The following is a 16,789-nucleotide window of genomic DNA, read 5'->3' as shown; positions in this document are numbered from 1 at the left end:
TGGATTATAAAAACTTCTTTGCTGGGAATGAAGTTTTGACACATACCACAGCATGAGTGAACCTTGAGGACATAATGCTAAGTGAAATAAGCCAGACATAAAAAGGACATTGTCTGATTTCACTTATATGAAGTATCTTGAAGAAGCAATTTCATAGAGACAGAAAGCAGATTAGAGGTTACTACTGGCCAGGAGTAGAGAGGATGGGGCATTATTGCTTAGTGGGTACAGAATCTCTGTTTAGGGTGATGAGAAAGTTTTGAAAGCAGACAGCAGTAATGTCTGCACAACATGATGAATGTAACTAATACCACTGAATTGTACACTTAAAAATGGTTTAAATGGCACATTTTATATTACATATCTTTCCACACCAAAAAATAAAAACCCTTTGCTGGAGCAGGAGAGGTTGGGGCTCTGTCAGTGTTCCCATGGCTTTGCCTTCCCTTTTGTTTTTAAAATAACAACCTCTATTTTTAGGGATTTTCACACAAAGGCTCATGTGGGCGTGGGAAGTACTCCCAGCTGCCCTTCTGTTCCTCAGAAGCCCACATGGAGGCCTAGTAAGTTATTTCAGGCTTAGGAAATATGCCAGATTGGAAATAGAGATAATTTCATCTCTCTGTATGTTAATTTCTTTTTCTTTTTTTTTCCTGCGGGCCAGGGACCCTGGAAACCTTACTTCGCCCCCCACACCCCCTGCCGGTTCTGGGAATTACTGAAGGCGATGAGGCGAATTCCTCCCCACACAACAGCATGCCCTTTCTTGGCGAAAGAATTCCACTTCCTGTGAGACTGAGGGTCACCTGCTGGAGTAGCCGCTGCACTCTAGGATCCCTGGAGCGCTGTCTGTCTCTTGTCCAGACGCTTTTGCACCTGCGCAGGGGGCTGCGGACCAGTGGGAGACGCGGGCTCCTCCACCCCTCCAGCCTTTCTCACTCTTGTGTGCAGTGTGATACGCAGGTCCTTAAAAGGAGCTGCAGTGAGTAGGTTCGCGTCCTGTTTGTCCCCCTAACCCCAGGGCTGGACACCTCGGCTGGGTGCGTTGAACGAGTTGTCGAGGGCGGCGGCGGCAGTGGCTCGTCGAGTCTGAGAGCTTGCGGGACCTCCCCCTAACCTCCCCACCCGCCAGTCCCTGCCCAGTCGCTCCCCACCCGGGTCGAGATTGCGGTTCCCTTATTCTGGGAGCCCTCCTGGGCGGCTGGGAGTGTGCGGGCACCGTCCTCGGGGAAGGGAAGTCTCCGCGGCCCCCTCCTTCTCCACCTGGACCCGAGACTCGTGGCCCGGGTGCCCGTGCCCGGGCGGGACGCCTTGTTAGCGGGACAGCTGGGCCCCGCGCGGCGAACACCTGGTCAGCCACGTGGCGGTGGGGCGGGGACTGGGCGGGCCCCGCGCTAGGTGCTGGCGTGCCGGGAACTGGTGCGGGCGGACGCCGAGCGGCTGGTGGGTGGGGAGTGCGCGCGTTGGTCTAGGGGCGGCTGCTTTCCTGCCGGGAGCTCTGTCCTGTAGTCCTGGGGGCACTTGGGTCACCTTGGGCCCCCTCGTCCTCACCTGGCACGTCTGCATACGGCCAAGCAGACACCCGCCTCCGCCCGGCCCAAGATTCCTGAGAGCTTGGTACTGGCGGCGCCTAGGCTGGAGGGGGCGTGCGCTGCGCTGTCTGGGGTTCGCGTAAGTCGGGGTACCGCAGGGATACAGGTCCCAGGTCTGACCCAGACTCCAGGGGTCGGGGCTCTGGCTCCGGAGCGGGTCTCGGTAAATCTCGGGGTCCTTTCACCACGTGCAACCAGTTCTAGTGAGATGATGGTGCTCTTGCCCTGGACCACTGGGTTCACAAGGAAGGAGAGGAGTGTAAAACTGTGTCCTCAAGGGCTGGGCCATTGGCTCTGACCTCCATATTGAAGGAGCTCGGGGAAGAAAGAGAACTGGGGGCAGCTGTGGCTTTAAAAGGACAGCAAAATTTGAGTAGAGGGAGGCTCTGAAGGATGAGTGGGCTCTGTTGGGGTAGCAAAGAGGGAAGGGGATGTTTCCAGATGAGGCAGAACAAGGTCCCTTCCTTAGCCAGGGCCTTGTCTGATTTAGAGGAAGGATGGGCAATAAGGATAGAGGGAAGGAGGAGTCAGCCTGACCAAGGATGGTGTTTACCTTCCAGAGGGGTCTCCCCACCCAGACCACCAGGACCCCCATTTCTACCAGAACGGCCCAGATGTCTCAAGTGCAGGAACTCTTCCTCGAGGCAGCCCAGCAGGTAGGCCTGGGTGGTGTGGGGGGTCTGTGAGTATAGGGTCACCAGACAGGAAGCTGAATGGAAACATTACAGTGCACTTTAAAAGTAATGGTCTCAGAAGTTTATTTTGGTATTCCAGCTTAATTGAGAAAATATTGCAGTCAACTCTTAACCATCTGTGTGCAAAAACGTCTCTGGTATTTGTAGTGGATTTTGAATCCTGGACACTCCTCCCCCAACCCATGGAGGGTTTCCATGAACAGAGGACTCAGATAATATCAACTCTTTTTAATATTGAATCAAACCAATGTAAGAAGGTAAATTTATTTCTGAAAAACTCATGTATGCTGAAGCCAAATAGATTTCTGGATTCCCTGATGTCTGCAGGTTTTCGTTTTTCTTTTTCTTTATCCTCTCCCTGTTGATGATTAGTTATAGTAAATATTCAGTGTAGGTATGGAACTGAAGTGGCTGTCCCTAGAAACAGAGAGTTAAACCCTTAAAAGCAAACAAACCATACTTGGATGTTTATCAGGAAGCTACTTGCACCCAGGGTCTTGGCTGTATAATGATCGCTCAGCCTTGAAGTTTTCACTGTCCCTTGCATTTTTCTCATCTTTGTAGAGAGGGGCAGGAGGGTCCCCTGGCATTATAACAGGGGGAATGAGTCCCCCAAGAGGGGAGAGAATCAACTCATGGCCTTACACAATAGCAAGAGAGCAGGGTCCCAAACCTGGAGGTTTTGAGCCAAAGGACAGAGGCTGGTGAGGCAGATGGGGTTCAAGGTTGGGGTGGGGGAATCCAAACTGGCTAGTTACCGCCTCTTCATGTGCACAGGTACACATGAAAAACACAGCAGGTTGGCTGGCAGGTGGCCAGTGCTCAGCAAAAGGTATCGCTGTCGCTCCCCTTCACCCTGGCAGGCCCAGAGCTGTATCCTGCATCCTGTCCTGAGCTCCTTACACCCAGCCCTGGAAGTATTCAAGCTGCTTTAGGAATGGGTGCTCAGAGACTTGGAATAGCTCCTCAAAGATATTTCAGAACTCTTAGCCACAGCTGTTCGCTCCTAGGCAAAAAGGCACGTGGCCATGTTTTTAGTGTGATCGAGGAACCTTGGAAAGACCTTGATGTGTCAGAAGTCTTCCACTTTATTTAGCTTAACCAGTCTCTCTACATACTTGCCATGCATTTTCTTTGGATGCATACCTGAGTGTTTGTGCACCTAACAGACACTTGTGGACTACTTGCTAAAGAATGGGTGCTGTGTTAAGCATGAAACAAGATACCCAGATGGAAAACATGAGGCCCTTGTCTCCAGCGATTCCAAAAAGAGAGACAAGACAATTCTTGGTTCAACTCTGTGAGAGGGATCCATTAAGGCTCAGCTGGGATCCTCTCTCCTCTGTTTAAAACCTTCAGTGGCTCCCTGTGTCCACCCAGAGTTCAAACTCCTTAGCTTGGGTCCTGCACAGTCTGACCCAGGCTGAGTTTTGAGCCTGGTCCCCTGTATCTTCCTCTTTGTGCCCTACCTTCCGGCCAAAGGTCAGCATTCCCCAGGCTCTGTGCTCATATCTTTCCCCTTTGCTGGTCTTTGCTGAACTTCTCTCTCAGCTGCTTTGTCATTGGCATCTGAGGCAGGGCCTGGCATTTAAGCGGACAGTAAATGCTAGTTGACTAACCAAATGAACAAGAAGCAGATGACCACAGTGCAAGTTAAATTGCCCTGAGTGCCATAAGAGAGAGTTGATTTTTTAAATGGTGGATGTAAATGCCTCTATGTCACCTCCCTCTCCCTCTCCCTCAATCTCCGAACACTGAGGGATTAGACAGTGTCAAGGCCTTTGGTGTTCATTATCTAGCATCTTTGAAATCCATCCCTTTTTCTCTGTCTCCCTTGCACTGTCTTGTCCAAGGTGTCATTTCTTGATTGGATAATTCATATCTTCCTAACTGCTTTCTACTAAAGTGATCAGTTTTTTTTTTAATTGAGTTATAGTCAGTTTACAGTGTTGTGTCAATTTCCAGTGTAGAGGACAATTTTTCAGTTATACATGAACTTACATATATTCATTGTCACATTCTTTTTTACTGTGAGCTACCACAAGATCTTGTATGTATTTCCCTGGGCTATACATGCCTGTCAGTATTTACAAATTTTGAACTCCCAGTCTGTCCCTTCCCACCCCCCGCCCCCTTGGCAACCACAAGTTTGTATTCTATGTCTGTGAGTCTGTTTCTGTTTTGTATTTATGTTCTTTTGTCTTTTTCTTTCTTTCTTTTTTTTTTTTAGATTCCACACATGAGTAATCTCATGGTATTTTTCTTTCTCTTTCTGGCTTACTTCACTTAGAATGACATTCTCCAGGGACATCCATGTGGCTGCAAATGGCATTCTGTTGTCATTTTTATGGCTGAATAGTATTCCATTGTATAAATATACCACTTCTTCTTTATCCAGTCATCTATCAATGGACATATAGGCTGTTTCCATGCCTTTGCTATTGTAAATAGTGCTTCTATGAACATTAAGGTGCAGGTGTCTTTTTCAAGTAGGGTTCCTTCTGGATATATGCCCAGGAGCGAGATTCCTGGGTCATAAGATACGTCTATTCATAGTTTTTTGAAGAGTCTGTATACTGTTTTCCACAGTGACTGCACCAAACTGCATTCCCACCAGCAGTGTAGGAGGGTTCCCTTTTCTCCACAGTCTCCCTAGCATTTGTCATTTGTGGACTTTTGAATGATGGCCATTCTGACTGGTGTGAGGTGATACCTCACTGTAGTTTTGATTTGCATTTCTCTGATAATTAGTGATATTGAGCATTTTTTCATGTGCCTATTGATCATTTGTATTTATTCCTTGGAGAATTGCTTGTTTAGTTCTTTTGCCCATTTTTGGATTGGGTTGTTTGTTTTTTTCTTATTAAGTTCTATGAGCTGCTTATATATTCTGGAGATCAAGCCTTTTTCAGTTTCATCTTCTGCAAAAATTTTCTCCCATTCTGTAGGTTGTCATTTTATTTTGCTTATGGTTTCCTTTGCTGTGCAGAAGCTTGTAAGTTTAATTAGGTCACATTTGTTTATTCTTGCTTTTATTCCTATTGCTTGGATAGACTGCCCTAGGAGAACATTTTTGAAATGTATGTGAGATAATGTTTTGCCTATGTTTTCTTCTAGGAGGTTTATTGCATCTTGTCTTATGTTTAAGTCTTTGATCCATTTTGAGTTTATTTTTGTGTATGGTGTAAGGGAGTGTTCTAGCTTCACTGATTTCATGCTGCTGTCCAGTTTTCCCAGCACCATTTGCTGAGGAGACTGTCTTTATTCCATTGTGTGCTTTTGCCTCTTTTGTCAAAGATTAGTTGACCAAAAGTTTGTGGGTTCATTTCTGGGCTCTCTGTTCTGTTCCATTGGTCCCTTTGTCTGTTTTTGTACCAATACCATGCTGTCTTGATGACTGTATCTCTGTAGTATTGTCTGAAGTCTGGGAGGGTTATTCCTCTAGCCTCTTTCTTTTTCTTCAGTAATGCTTTGGCAATTCTGGGTATTTTGTGATCCCATATAAATTTTATTATGATTTGTTCTAGTTCTATGAAATAGGTCCTGGGTAATTTGATAGGGATTGTGTTAAATATGTAAAGTGCCTTGGGCAGTATGACCATTTTAACAATATTGATTCTTCCAATCCAGGAGCATGGGGTATCTTTCCATTTTTTTAAGTCTTCTTTATTTCCTTCGTCAGTGGTTTATAATTCTCTGTGTATAAGTCTTTCACCTCCTTGGTTAGATTTATTCCTAGGTATTTTATTATTTTGGGTGTTATTTTAAAGGGGATTATTTCTTTACTTTCTTTTCCTGTTGATTCATTGTTAATGTAAAGAAATGCAACTTTTTTTTTGTATGTTAATCTTGTAACCTGCTACCTTGCTGAATTCTTCGATTATTTCTAGTAGTTTTTGTGTGGACCTTTTAGGGTTTTCTATATATAGTATCATGTCATCTGCATATAGTGACAATTTTACCTCTTCTTTTCCAATTTGGATCCCTTTTCTTTCTCTCTCTTGCTTGATTGCTGTGGCTAGGACTTCCAAGACTATTTTGAATAGGAGTGGTGATAGTGGGCATCCTTGTCTTGTCCCAGATTTTAGTGGGAAGCTTTTGAGTTTTTCACCGTTGAGTGCTATGCTAGCTGTAGGTTTGTCATATGTAGCTTTTATTATGTTGAGATATGTTCCCTCTATACCCACTTTGGTGAGAATTTTTATCATAAATGGGTGTTGAATTTTATCAAATGCTTTTTATGCATCTATTGAGATGATCATGTGGTTTTTGTCCTTTCTCTTGTGGATGTGATGTATTACATTGATTGATTTCTGTATGTTGAACCACCCTTGTGTCCCTGGGATGAACCCCACTTGATCATGATGAACTATCTTTTTTATGTGCTGTTGGATTCTATTTGCTAATATTTTGGTAAGGATTTTTGCATCTATGTTCATCAGTGATATTGGTCTGTAATTCTCTTTTTTGGTAGTGTCTTTGCCTGGTTTTGGTCTCAGGGTGATGGTGGCTTCATAGAATGAGTTTGGGAGTATTCCCTCCTTTTCAATCTTCCGGAAGAGTTTGAAAAGGACTGGTGTGAGTTCTTCTTTGTATGTTTGGTAGAATTCCCTGGTGAAGCCGTCTGGTCCTGGACTTTTATTTGTAGGGAGGTTTTTTTTTTTTATTGCTAATTCGATTTCATTTCTAGTGATCGATTTGTTCAAGTGGTCAGTTTCTTCTTGATTCAGTCTTGGTGGACTGTATGTTTCCAGAAACTTGTCCATCTCCTCTTGGTTATCCATTTTGCTTCCATATGGTTTTTCATAATATTCTCATATGAGATTCTATATTTCTATGTTATTTGTTGTAATTTCTCCATTTTCCTTTCTTATTTTGTTTATTTGTGCTCTCTCTTTTCTTCTTTGTGAGTTTGGCCAGTGGTTTGTCGATTTTATTTACTCTTTCAAAAAACGAGCTTTTGATTTGATTTATTTTTTATTTTTTAAATCTCTATTGTATTTATTTCCTCCCTGATTTTTATTATTTCCTTCCTTCTGCTAAGAGTGATCTGTTTTTAAAGCGTAAATCTGTGCATTGACTCCTTTGCTTAAAGCTTTTCAATGGTTTCTCACTGCCTTCAGAAGTCAGTTCAAACTTACCTTGGCAGCCTCCATGATCTGACTGGCTTTCCCCGCTCCCACATCTCTGTCACTGCGTTTACTGTGTGGCCTTGAAGTGAGCTGTTTCTTTCCTGTCTTCCTTAGGCCTGTGAACCGCTCAAGTTCAGGGGCATGTCTTATCATTTCTGTGTTCTCAATACCTGCCATTAGTGCTCAGCATATGGAAGATGCTCAGTCAGTGCTTGTTCTGCTAAACTGAACTCACCTGGCTAGGGACTGAGGGAGCTGCTATGTGCATTAGGTCTTTACCATCAGTGGTAAAGTCGGGAAGCACATCCCAGGCTGAAAGGGTAAGAAAATGATAATAACTAACAACTGGTGGGCATTTCTTATGTGCTGAACATTTAACATGCATTGTCCTAATCTTCATAACATTCTGAAGTAGATTTGATTATTTTGGTTGACAGGTGAAAGACGGAGGCACTTTGAACCAAGACATAGTTGTTGCCTTTAATCCTTTCTGCTCTGTGCCTCTGGCCTGAGCAAAGCCTGTGTGGGACCAGGTTGCAGCCTGGATGGCTGACATGACTGAAGTGGCTGGTCCTCCAGAAGTTTCCCATAAACCTTTTTCTCCCTTCACTCCAGTTTTGGGAGTCAGGACTTCTGCTAAGAGCTTTGGAGCCTGAAGAACACTGTCCAAGAAGGCAGTGCCCAGCGGGAAGACAGGCTGGGTGTTACCCTAAACCCTTCAGTTCAGATCTGTTCTTCTCTTGGCTACTGTGATTGGAAAGTGGTTCTCAGGAGATCTGGCAGGAGGAGGGATGCTTGTGAGTTAGGTGGAATGGTGAATGAATGGATGCTTGGTTTGGCTTTACTGTCTCAGGACCCAGTGGGGTAGCTGTGTGTGTGTTGGTCAGTAATAAGGGGGCCAGCTGAGAAGAGGCTGTAGATCTGAGGGTTAATGGTGCTGCCAGGGTTCAAGTAGTGGCTCTGTCCCTTTGTGACTTGGGGCAAGTTACTTAACCTGGCTAAGCCTTTGTATCCTCACCTGTAAAGGGGATACAGTAATAGAACCCACCCTAGAGAATTATGAAGGTTGACAGAGATGATTCATGTAAACATTCAGTACAGTGCTTGGTTCATAGTAAGCATTCTGTACATGTTGGCTAATAATAAAGCTAAGGTGCAGAGTATGTATTTGGTCCATGAGGTAGGGATATGAATGATCAGAGGGTTCAGTTGGCAAATAGATGCTTGACTCAGCACAGCAAAGGCAGTTAGATGACCTAAGGCAGGTGTCCCAAATCCAGAATGATTCCATTGGTCAAATCCAGAGTGTGGACATTCTGTGGGGTGGGCAGTTCACTGAGGAAGATGGGGTGCTTTCTAGGCCTAGATGGGTCTGGAGTGGTTTGGGAGTGTGTGTGTGCATGTGCGTGTGCATGTGCATGTGCTTGTGCATGTATTTGAGGACCTACTGAACTTGTGGAGGTGTGAATCTTGTTTGATGATCCTCTGTTCCCAGGCGCGTCATTGATGTGAGGTGTAGTTTGGTGGTGGACTTGACCCTGGGAATCTGGGTTCCAAATTCTGACTGTGCCACTAGATGGGCTGAGCCCTTGGGCAAGTTACTCAAGGGCTTGTGGTCTGTTTCCACAACTGCTAGATGGAGTGAATGTACCTGATTTTCAGGGTTCTTATGCCATATGCAGAAGGATCTGGCCCAGTGCCTGTCACATGGTGAGCACTAAATACAGGGCGTGTTTGGTGATTGGATGAAGCGCATTTCACATTGAAACCCGGTCGAGGAGGCTATTTGTGAAACATGGAGCTGGAAAGCTAAGGAGCAGCTGGTGCCAGAGGGAGGCTAACAGCCTTCGAGTCCATGCTTGTGTCCACCAATCACGGGATAGAGAGGACTCTAACAGACACAGTGTGTCAGGAAGAGGAAGTGGCGGGAGAAAACGAGTCTCGGAGACAGGGAGAGATGGCAAGTGTGTGAGGGCTGAAGTCCAGCGGGGTCCAGTGCTCTCAGCAAGGGGCATATGCAGCTCAGCTTACCTGCTGTTTACCAAGTGCTCTTCTTGTCGGGATCTCCAGCTAGTGCTGGAGATACCAAAACAGAAATCTCTTAATTTCTGTGGAATAAGGGATAGCTGCAACTAATCTGATGAGCAGCCCTCCTTCTCCAAGAGTTGGATGCTCTCCAGAGAAACTTAAAGGGAAGCTGTGTCATGCCCTGGCCTGAGAACGGGTCACCAACAGCCACAGGTTAGCTTGTGCGAGGAACTTATATTCCTTCTTCTTCATCCAGCTGGAGGCTTGAGCTCCAGCAGGAGTGGGTCTGTGAGGACTCTTTCCTAGGAAGTCTGGGGGCTAAAGTCTGGCTGGTCTGAGCTAATCACTGAGAAAAAACCCCGCTGCAGAGCCAGGGAAGAGGTGCCCACCGGAGCCGCAGCATCCGGCCCACATGTGAGCCCCGGTGCGAGCCGCCTCTGATCCTGCACCACGACCCAGCACTGCCAGACTTCCTGCCCTCTTTCCCTTCTCTGTCCTCTCCTTTGCTCTCTCCCTGTCTCCTCCTCCATTCAGTATCTTACCTAGGTTCGCTTGGCATAGTAAGGGTAAGAAAGAGAGTCTGGTCGAGTTGTGGGGCACTGGTGAGCATGTGGTAGCACCAGCAAGAGAGACAGAAGGAAGCAAACGTGTTAAGAGACAGAGGGATCCTTAAAGATCTGGCCCTGTCCTCATGCTTAGCTTGTCAAAATAAACAAGCCCAGAGAGTTAGAATGACTTGCCCAAAGACAGATGCAAATGGTGTTTCCCAGCCAGGCAGGAACGAACCCATGAGCCCATGACCCCATAATATAGCTCTAGGTTGATTTAATGCATCCAATCTTTTGGTTATAATATAATTTTCAGCACTGGGGCCAGGCTTCATCGTGAAAGCTTTGCTCTTATTTTCTGTGTCCTCATTAGCCAGTGTACAATTACGAGCCAACTTGTTTTTTTGCTATGCATTTTTTTTCAGGCCTGTTTTAGCATCTTTTAAAAGGCAATATGTACAGTGAGCCTTGGCAGCCCCACGCTAGATAACAGCATATTGCTTTGTTAGAATATAGAGAAATGAATGCACCTGAGGAGAAAAGGAAAGAGAACCTAGGACAAGACCATCTTGTTAGCCCCTCTTAAGGATAAGGAAACTGGGGTCCAGAGGGGTGGGGTGGAAGAGACGGGCTCACATCTAGAGTTCCTGGAGCCATGTCTCCTATTTCCCTCCCAGTTTCTGTAGAGCAGAAAGCTTGTACAACTCTTAGGGCTTCTCTTTGGTAAAAAGGGTACAAATTACAAATACAAAATTAGTTGTAATCTTTGGGAGGGGCTCAATGCAAGTGAAAGGTGTTCAGGCTTAAGAATTAGCTTCACTGTGAAACACCAGTGGTACCTGGATAGAACCACCTTCTGGAGGTGTCAGAAAAAAAGAGATTACGGTCCTGGAACCTGGGAGCCTTAGGGTACATTTCATCCATGGCCAGGTGTAGAAAAAATGCAGCTCTTGCCATTGTTTAATAGTTTGGGGTTTGCAAGGAGAATCCTAGGTGGCTATGCTGATGACTCTGAAGTACTATTCTTGTAATTTGAGTAAGGAGCCACTCTGGTCTGGCCTGATGGAACAATCTGGCTTCCCATAGGGGTGGATAACTGAGTTTCAGTTTGTTTTTTCATTCATTTTGTACTTTCTCTGACCAAAATATATCTCTTCAGGATAATAGTTTAAACACCAGATAGATCTATAATCATAGAACAATATCAAATAATTGTAGGAAAATTTAAAGAAATACGCATACCTGAGTATAATTCAGTATTTTTTTGCTCTTTAATTGTGATCAAGTATAATGTAATCTGATTAAAAAATTTTTTTTTCTTTCCTTCTGAGTTAAGTACTGTAATCAAAAGACTGTGTTACATCAGAAATTGGCACAACATTGTAAACTGACTATACTGCAATAAAAAATACATATATACAGAAAAAAACAAGGCTGGCGGTGGAGGTAGTGAGGGTGGTGTGCTTCAGAACAGCTTGGCATGAGCGGTCTTCAGAGTCAGTACCAGTTCTGGCTTGGGTACCTATCTAGTAGGACATTGTTGTCATTACTCTGCCTCAGGAGGAAAGTACCTTTCATTTGTTTTTGTTTTGGTGTGTGAGTGTTTTTTTCTTTACATGAACGGTTATAAAGAAAGAGAAAATATCGTGGAGTTAAAAACCACTGATCTGTGTAAAAAATTCTGTGACATTCTTTTTCCAATCTGCAGATAGCTTGTAAGTCACACCCACAGTCCCTGTCAGCAGTTACAGGACTCAGGTGCTTACTGATGAACTTGAGCCATGGTGGCCTTGCAGCCCTCACTTCACCAAAACTAGGTATGTCTGATCCAGGTGATAAATTTGCTCTATTGCAAATCCCAGTGTTTGCAAAACTTAAAAAAGAAAGCTGTAACTCATTTTTAGTAACTTTCCTTTTTTATATTAGGCAATTATCAGCAAAGAACAACACATAGCAAAAGCAAATTCTAATTAAAAAAACACACAAATTTTATGGACATTAATTTTACCAAAGGTTTCTTCACTATTTTTAAGTAGACTGTATATCCAATACATTTTAAAACATGTGATTCAAATCACAGGCATTGTTTGGTGAATTCATCCACTGCATAAAATGAAGTTGAGTTATAAATTAAGGACTAACTCGAAGTCAGCATTTTATTTTTCAAATATTTCTAATTATGTAATAAATTTTTCTTTAAACAAAAAAATAAGTTAGTATTTTTATCAGAGAATTACTACATGCATGCAGTGAAAAAAATTTTTTTAAACAGTAGAAAACGATATAAAATTAAAAGCCTTCTTCCTCTCTTCCTTTGCCGCCATTCCCCAGCGACAGTTGCTAATGGTTTCTGGTTTTCATTTTCCCAAGTGATTATCAGTGTAACTTTAAATAATTTATTTATACCTCTATTTCTTGACTAAGTTCTCAATTTATTATCAGTTTACTTATTGCTTCCTGATGTGAAGAAAGAGGGCATTGGCGCATTTACTGTTTCTTCCATTTCTCATTTCATTTCTAATTTCTTGTTAGTTGGGTTATTTTTCCATTGTCAAGGTTTATAAAATTTATTTTTCTGTAATTGTAATGAACATTTCCGTATTTATTATAGTTGGTTAATAAAAATTTTGAATCTATAAATAGCATTTATAGGAGTAAGATGCATATATGTGTGTTTAACTGAGGCTCATTGAGAAGAAAATACAATTATAAGTTATTAAAACTTTGTGGCTTCAAGTTTCCTTTAATTCTTTCGGTTCATACACAGCTACTGTTGTTTCTTATATTCCATGTCACTTTTTGGGGGGGGGGTACGATTCTCTTATCTTTTGAGTCGCAAGAATTTTTTTCATATATGGATTACTCTTCCCTTGTCTAACTATAGAAGGAGGGGAGGCCAGATTGTTTTCATATACTTCAGAAACAACATTTTACAACAGATTGGATGCAGAAGTAGATATGAGAATCCAGCTGTCTTCTATCAGGCCAGACATTAAAATGATTTGCAAATTGTATAACAAGGCTCTCTTTTCACTAAACGTTTTTGTTTGGGAAAGTAGCTATTTTTCATGCACACATGTTACTTATTTTAACAGATAATGGGCTTATTATTATGTTTGATTAATAAATATTTTTAAATATTTCCCTTTAAATTTCTAGTATGGTAAGTATTGATAGTTACAACACACATAAACAGAAGTTCTTTGGGGTCCTCAATAATTTTTAAGGATGTAAATGGGTCTGGAGTTCAAAAAGTTTGAGAATGGCTGCTCTAGGGATTAAATATACATTAAAAATTTTCACAGTTGATTTAGAGTTAATACTGTACCACTTTAATGTAAAATGTAGGAACCTGGCAATCATATAGGGCCATTTACTGGCTCTGCCCTCCAGTCTTTTATGCTATAAATGCCATGTGTCTTACTTCCATCTCCATAAAGCCTCCAGGATAAGGTTATGCCCAGTGAGTGCCCTGGCCCATGTCTGCTCCTAGCATTGGCTCACTCTGAACTTGGAACTTCTCAGGAGTCTTAGAAGACTTCTCTGCTCTTGGCTGCCCTGGGCTGCTCTGTCACTTTTTTTTTTTTTTTTTGCCCCTTCAAGTCCATCTGCAGGAATGTCTCCAAATGTCTGATCTTCTGGTAGCACTTGTTTTTTTCCTTTTCTAGTTAAAGTTATAGTTTCATACTTAAAAAATTACATCTTGCCTGTCCTTTTCATGGCCATTTGGAAGATAGGAAAGTGAATATTCTGTCTGCTACCTTAAAACAGGTGTCTAATGTCACTTTCTAAAGCACATTTTATTCATTCACTCATTCGTTCAACCAACACATTTAGTAAGTACCTGTTCCATATTGGGCACTAGGGATACAAGAGTGAGTGAGCTATTTTAAAAATATGTCTGGGCTATTTTTTTAATTGCTTTTATTGCAGTCATTATGTATTTATTTTTAAACTTTTGAAATTTTGATAGCATTTCACACTTAGAGAAAGTTGCAGTAGTACAAAGAACCCTCATATATTTGACTCAGATTTACCAGCTAACATTTTCTCCTTCTGCTTCATTATCTGTGCATGTGCTCTCTCCCTTTCTATTCCATAGATTTAATACGTATTATATTCTGTATACAGTTTCCCAAACCATTTGAAAGTAATTTGTAGACATCACGTCCCCTTACCCATAAATACTTCAGTGTCTGCTTCCTAAGAACAGGACTTTTATCTAGCCACAGCATATTTATCAAGAGCGACACATGGAACATTGATGAATCCTATTATCTCATCCAGGTTCACATTCCACATTTGCCAGTTATCCCGCTACTATCCTATAGCTTTCTCCCGCAGCCCAGGGTCCAGTCCAGCATCAATACAGTGCATTTAGTTGTCACGCCTCTTTAGTCTCATTTAATCTGGAACAGTTCCTTAGCCTTTCTTTGTCTTTCGTGACCTTGACATTTTTCGCAGAACACGGGCCAGTTATTTTGTAGAATGTCGCTCAGTTTGGAACATGATGCCTCGTGATTAGATTTGGGTTTTGCATTTTTGGCAGGAGCCCATAGGATGATAATTGTGTTTTTTCCCAGGCATTGTATCAGGAAGTACAGTTTTTTCACTCGTCCCATTATTAGTAATGTTAACTTTGGTTACTTACTTAAGGTGGTGCCCACTAGAGTAGTCCACTCTAAAGTTACTAATTTTCCCTTTGTAATTAATAAATAATTTGAGGGGGGTATTTTGAGACTAGGGAAATATCCTGTTCCTCATCTTTTACCCACTAGCTTTAGCATCCATTGATGACTCTTGGCAGAATCAGTTATTGCTGTGATGACTGCAAAACGGTGATCTTCTAACACCATTATTTCTTCTACGTACATTAGTTGGTCTTCTACTCTGAAGAAGGATTTCCCCTCTTTCCGCTTATTTTAATTTATTCGTTTACTTATATCTGTATGGGCTCAGATTCTTATTTTTTCCGTGAGTATTCTAATGCTATTATTATTGATTTTGATGCTCAAACTGTTCTAGAGTGGGCCTCTTCAAGCTGGCTCCTATGTCCTTATGACACACCCTCATCATTTGTAGGGGCACAGACTTACTTTTTGGCACATTCTAGGCTTATCTTGTACTTTCTCTGTCCCAGCCCTGAATCAGCCATTTCTCCAAAGAGCTCTGGCTCCTTAGAGTGAGAAATGGTATTTAGAGACCAAGATTTGGGTGTTAGGTATGTTCATTACTACCGGGGTGTCTTGGCTTATAGACCCTGTAAGTGGACAGAGAGAAGGAATATGTATATTTATATTTATCTAGCTCTATAACTTTATATATTAAATTCAAACTAATACCTCTAATGCAAATTTATCACTCCAGGGTTAGAAGAAAGAATTCTGTTCTTTCTTTTTTCCTTAGTTGTAACTCCCTTTTCCAACAGTGAGAAGCTTGACTCCCAATCAATATATTTATTTACTCAGTCCTACAGTTCACGGAAAGTAGATTCAGAAGTGGTAACTCCTACACCTGCAAAGCAAACTTTCTATCTAGAATATTTATTAGTTTGTAGTTTTTTATCTTTAGACTGAGAGCAATAGTCAAAGTACTATGTTCAAAAGTTACTCAGCTCAGCTTTTTTTCCACCTTCAGTGTGATTATGTTATTCATTAGAAATACAATTAGGTTAATTTGTTTCTCTTTGCATTTAATTTTTCTCTCTCATCTTGTTGACTGTATTTGATTTTGTTTAATTTTGAGCATGTAAAACATTAATGTGATTCCCAAAGTGAAAACTAGTCAGTACATAAGAGTTCTTAAATGGGTATAATACTGTCTGATCCACCGGAGCATCTGGAAGAATAAATCTTTTGAAGTTGATTTTTAGCTGGTTTGCCTGTTATTGGGGGAGGGCATTAGGGTCTGCGTTTCTCCTCCTGGCATTAAACTGAGGTAGAATTTTTAGTGGCAGCCTCAGTCCTGCAGGAAAGTCTCTGTCCTTTTGCCAAGGAGGCTGGGAAGGGCAGGGGAAGCTCTTGTTTAGGTGGCCACAGGCTACGGGAATTTGTGATCTGTGAGATGTGCCAGGTGTCCAGAGTGTTTTATCTTTGGGCTGTGTGTTCTGAGGGCAGAAGTGGCTGCTCTGGGGGAATGAGTATCTGTGTGATTCTGGGAGGTAGAACTCAAACAGGGACTCCCAGCAACATCACATTTTCATAGTGTCTGAGGGTCTTGCCACTCCTAGGCCTGTGTGGTTGTCAGACCAGGTTGTGCCTTGGGAGATTCCCAGCCTTGGATCAGGATTAGGACACATGAGATGGAAAAGCCACCAATCAAGTGTGTGGGAACTGCTGTGACGTAGACACTGGCTCTCGAACTCATTCTGTGCAGAAGCGATCCACACAGCTATGAAGATCTCACATTTCTAGGAATGGCTAAATCAATATTGACCAAGGGTGCTGCCCAGATTCGATTCCAGGGAAATCAGACTTTGCCCACTCCACACGGGTCCTCACCTCTTCTGCTGTAGTGCGGTTTCCATGACCAGCTTCAGCTGGGGTGGCCGAGCACTCATGGGGTGCCCACGCTCGGCCTCCTAGTACAATACAGAAGGGGCAGCCGGCCGCCTCGAGGCTGGGACTGGGCAGGGGCTGGGAGGCAGCTCTCGGGACCGAGCTGTAGAGCAAGGACTCACCTGGAATGTGAGGACGAGTTAGCCAGGCAAATAGAAAATGCACAGTCAATAAGACCTCTTTTCTTTCCTTTCCTCCCAATTTCCATGAAGAAATCCTCACCCACATTTAAAACTG

General features: G+C 42.9%; 1 protein-coding gene across 11 annotated transcripts in view; it reads left to right on the top strand.

Moving 5' to 3' along the window:
- The first annotated feature begins 653 nt into the window (after positions 1–653).
- Positions 654–16,789, top strand: part of SLC12A8 (solute carrier family 12 member 8) — a 120,896-nt gene continuing 104,760 nt past the window's right edge. For 2 of the 11 annotated variants that reach the window (XM_074364937.1, XM_074364947.1), the window contains exons 1-2: positions 654–982; positions 2,153–2,248. In XM_074364937.1, the coding sequence (XP_074221038.1) occupies positions 757–982; positions 2,153–2,248 (322 nt within the window). In that variant the 5' untranslated portion in view covers positions 654–756. Of the gene's footprint in view, positions 991–1,034; positions 1,352–1,376; positions 1,672–2,152; positions 2,249–16,789 lie in introns of those variants that run through there. The other 9 variants (XM_045519870.2, XM_074364926.1, XM_045519868.2 and 6 more) reach the window with 7 other exon arrangements.

Source organism: Camelus bactrianus, chromosome 1, assembly GCF_048773025.1.
Source record: "Camelus bactrianus isolate YW-2024 breed Bactrian camel chromosome 1, ASM4877302v1, whole genome shotgun sequence".
Classification (NCBI taxonomy): Eukaryota; Metazoa; Chordata; class Mammalia; order Artiodactyla; family Camelidae; genus Camelus; species Camelus bactrianus.
The sequence above is the reverse complement of the archived record's forward strand: the minus strand, read 5'-3'. Positions and strand labels throughout refer to the sequence as shown.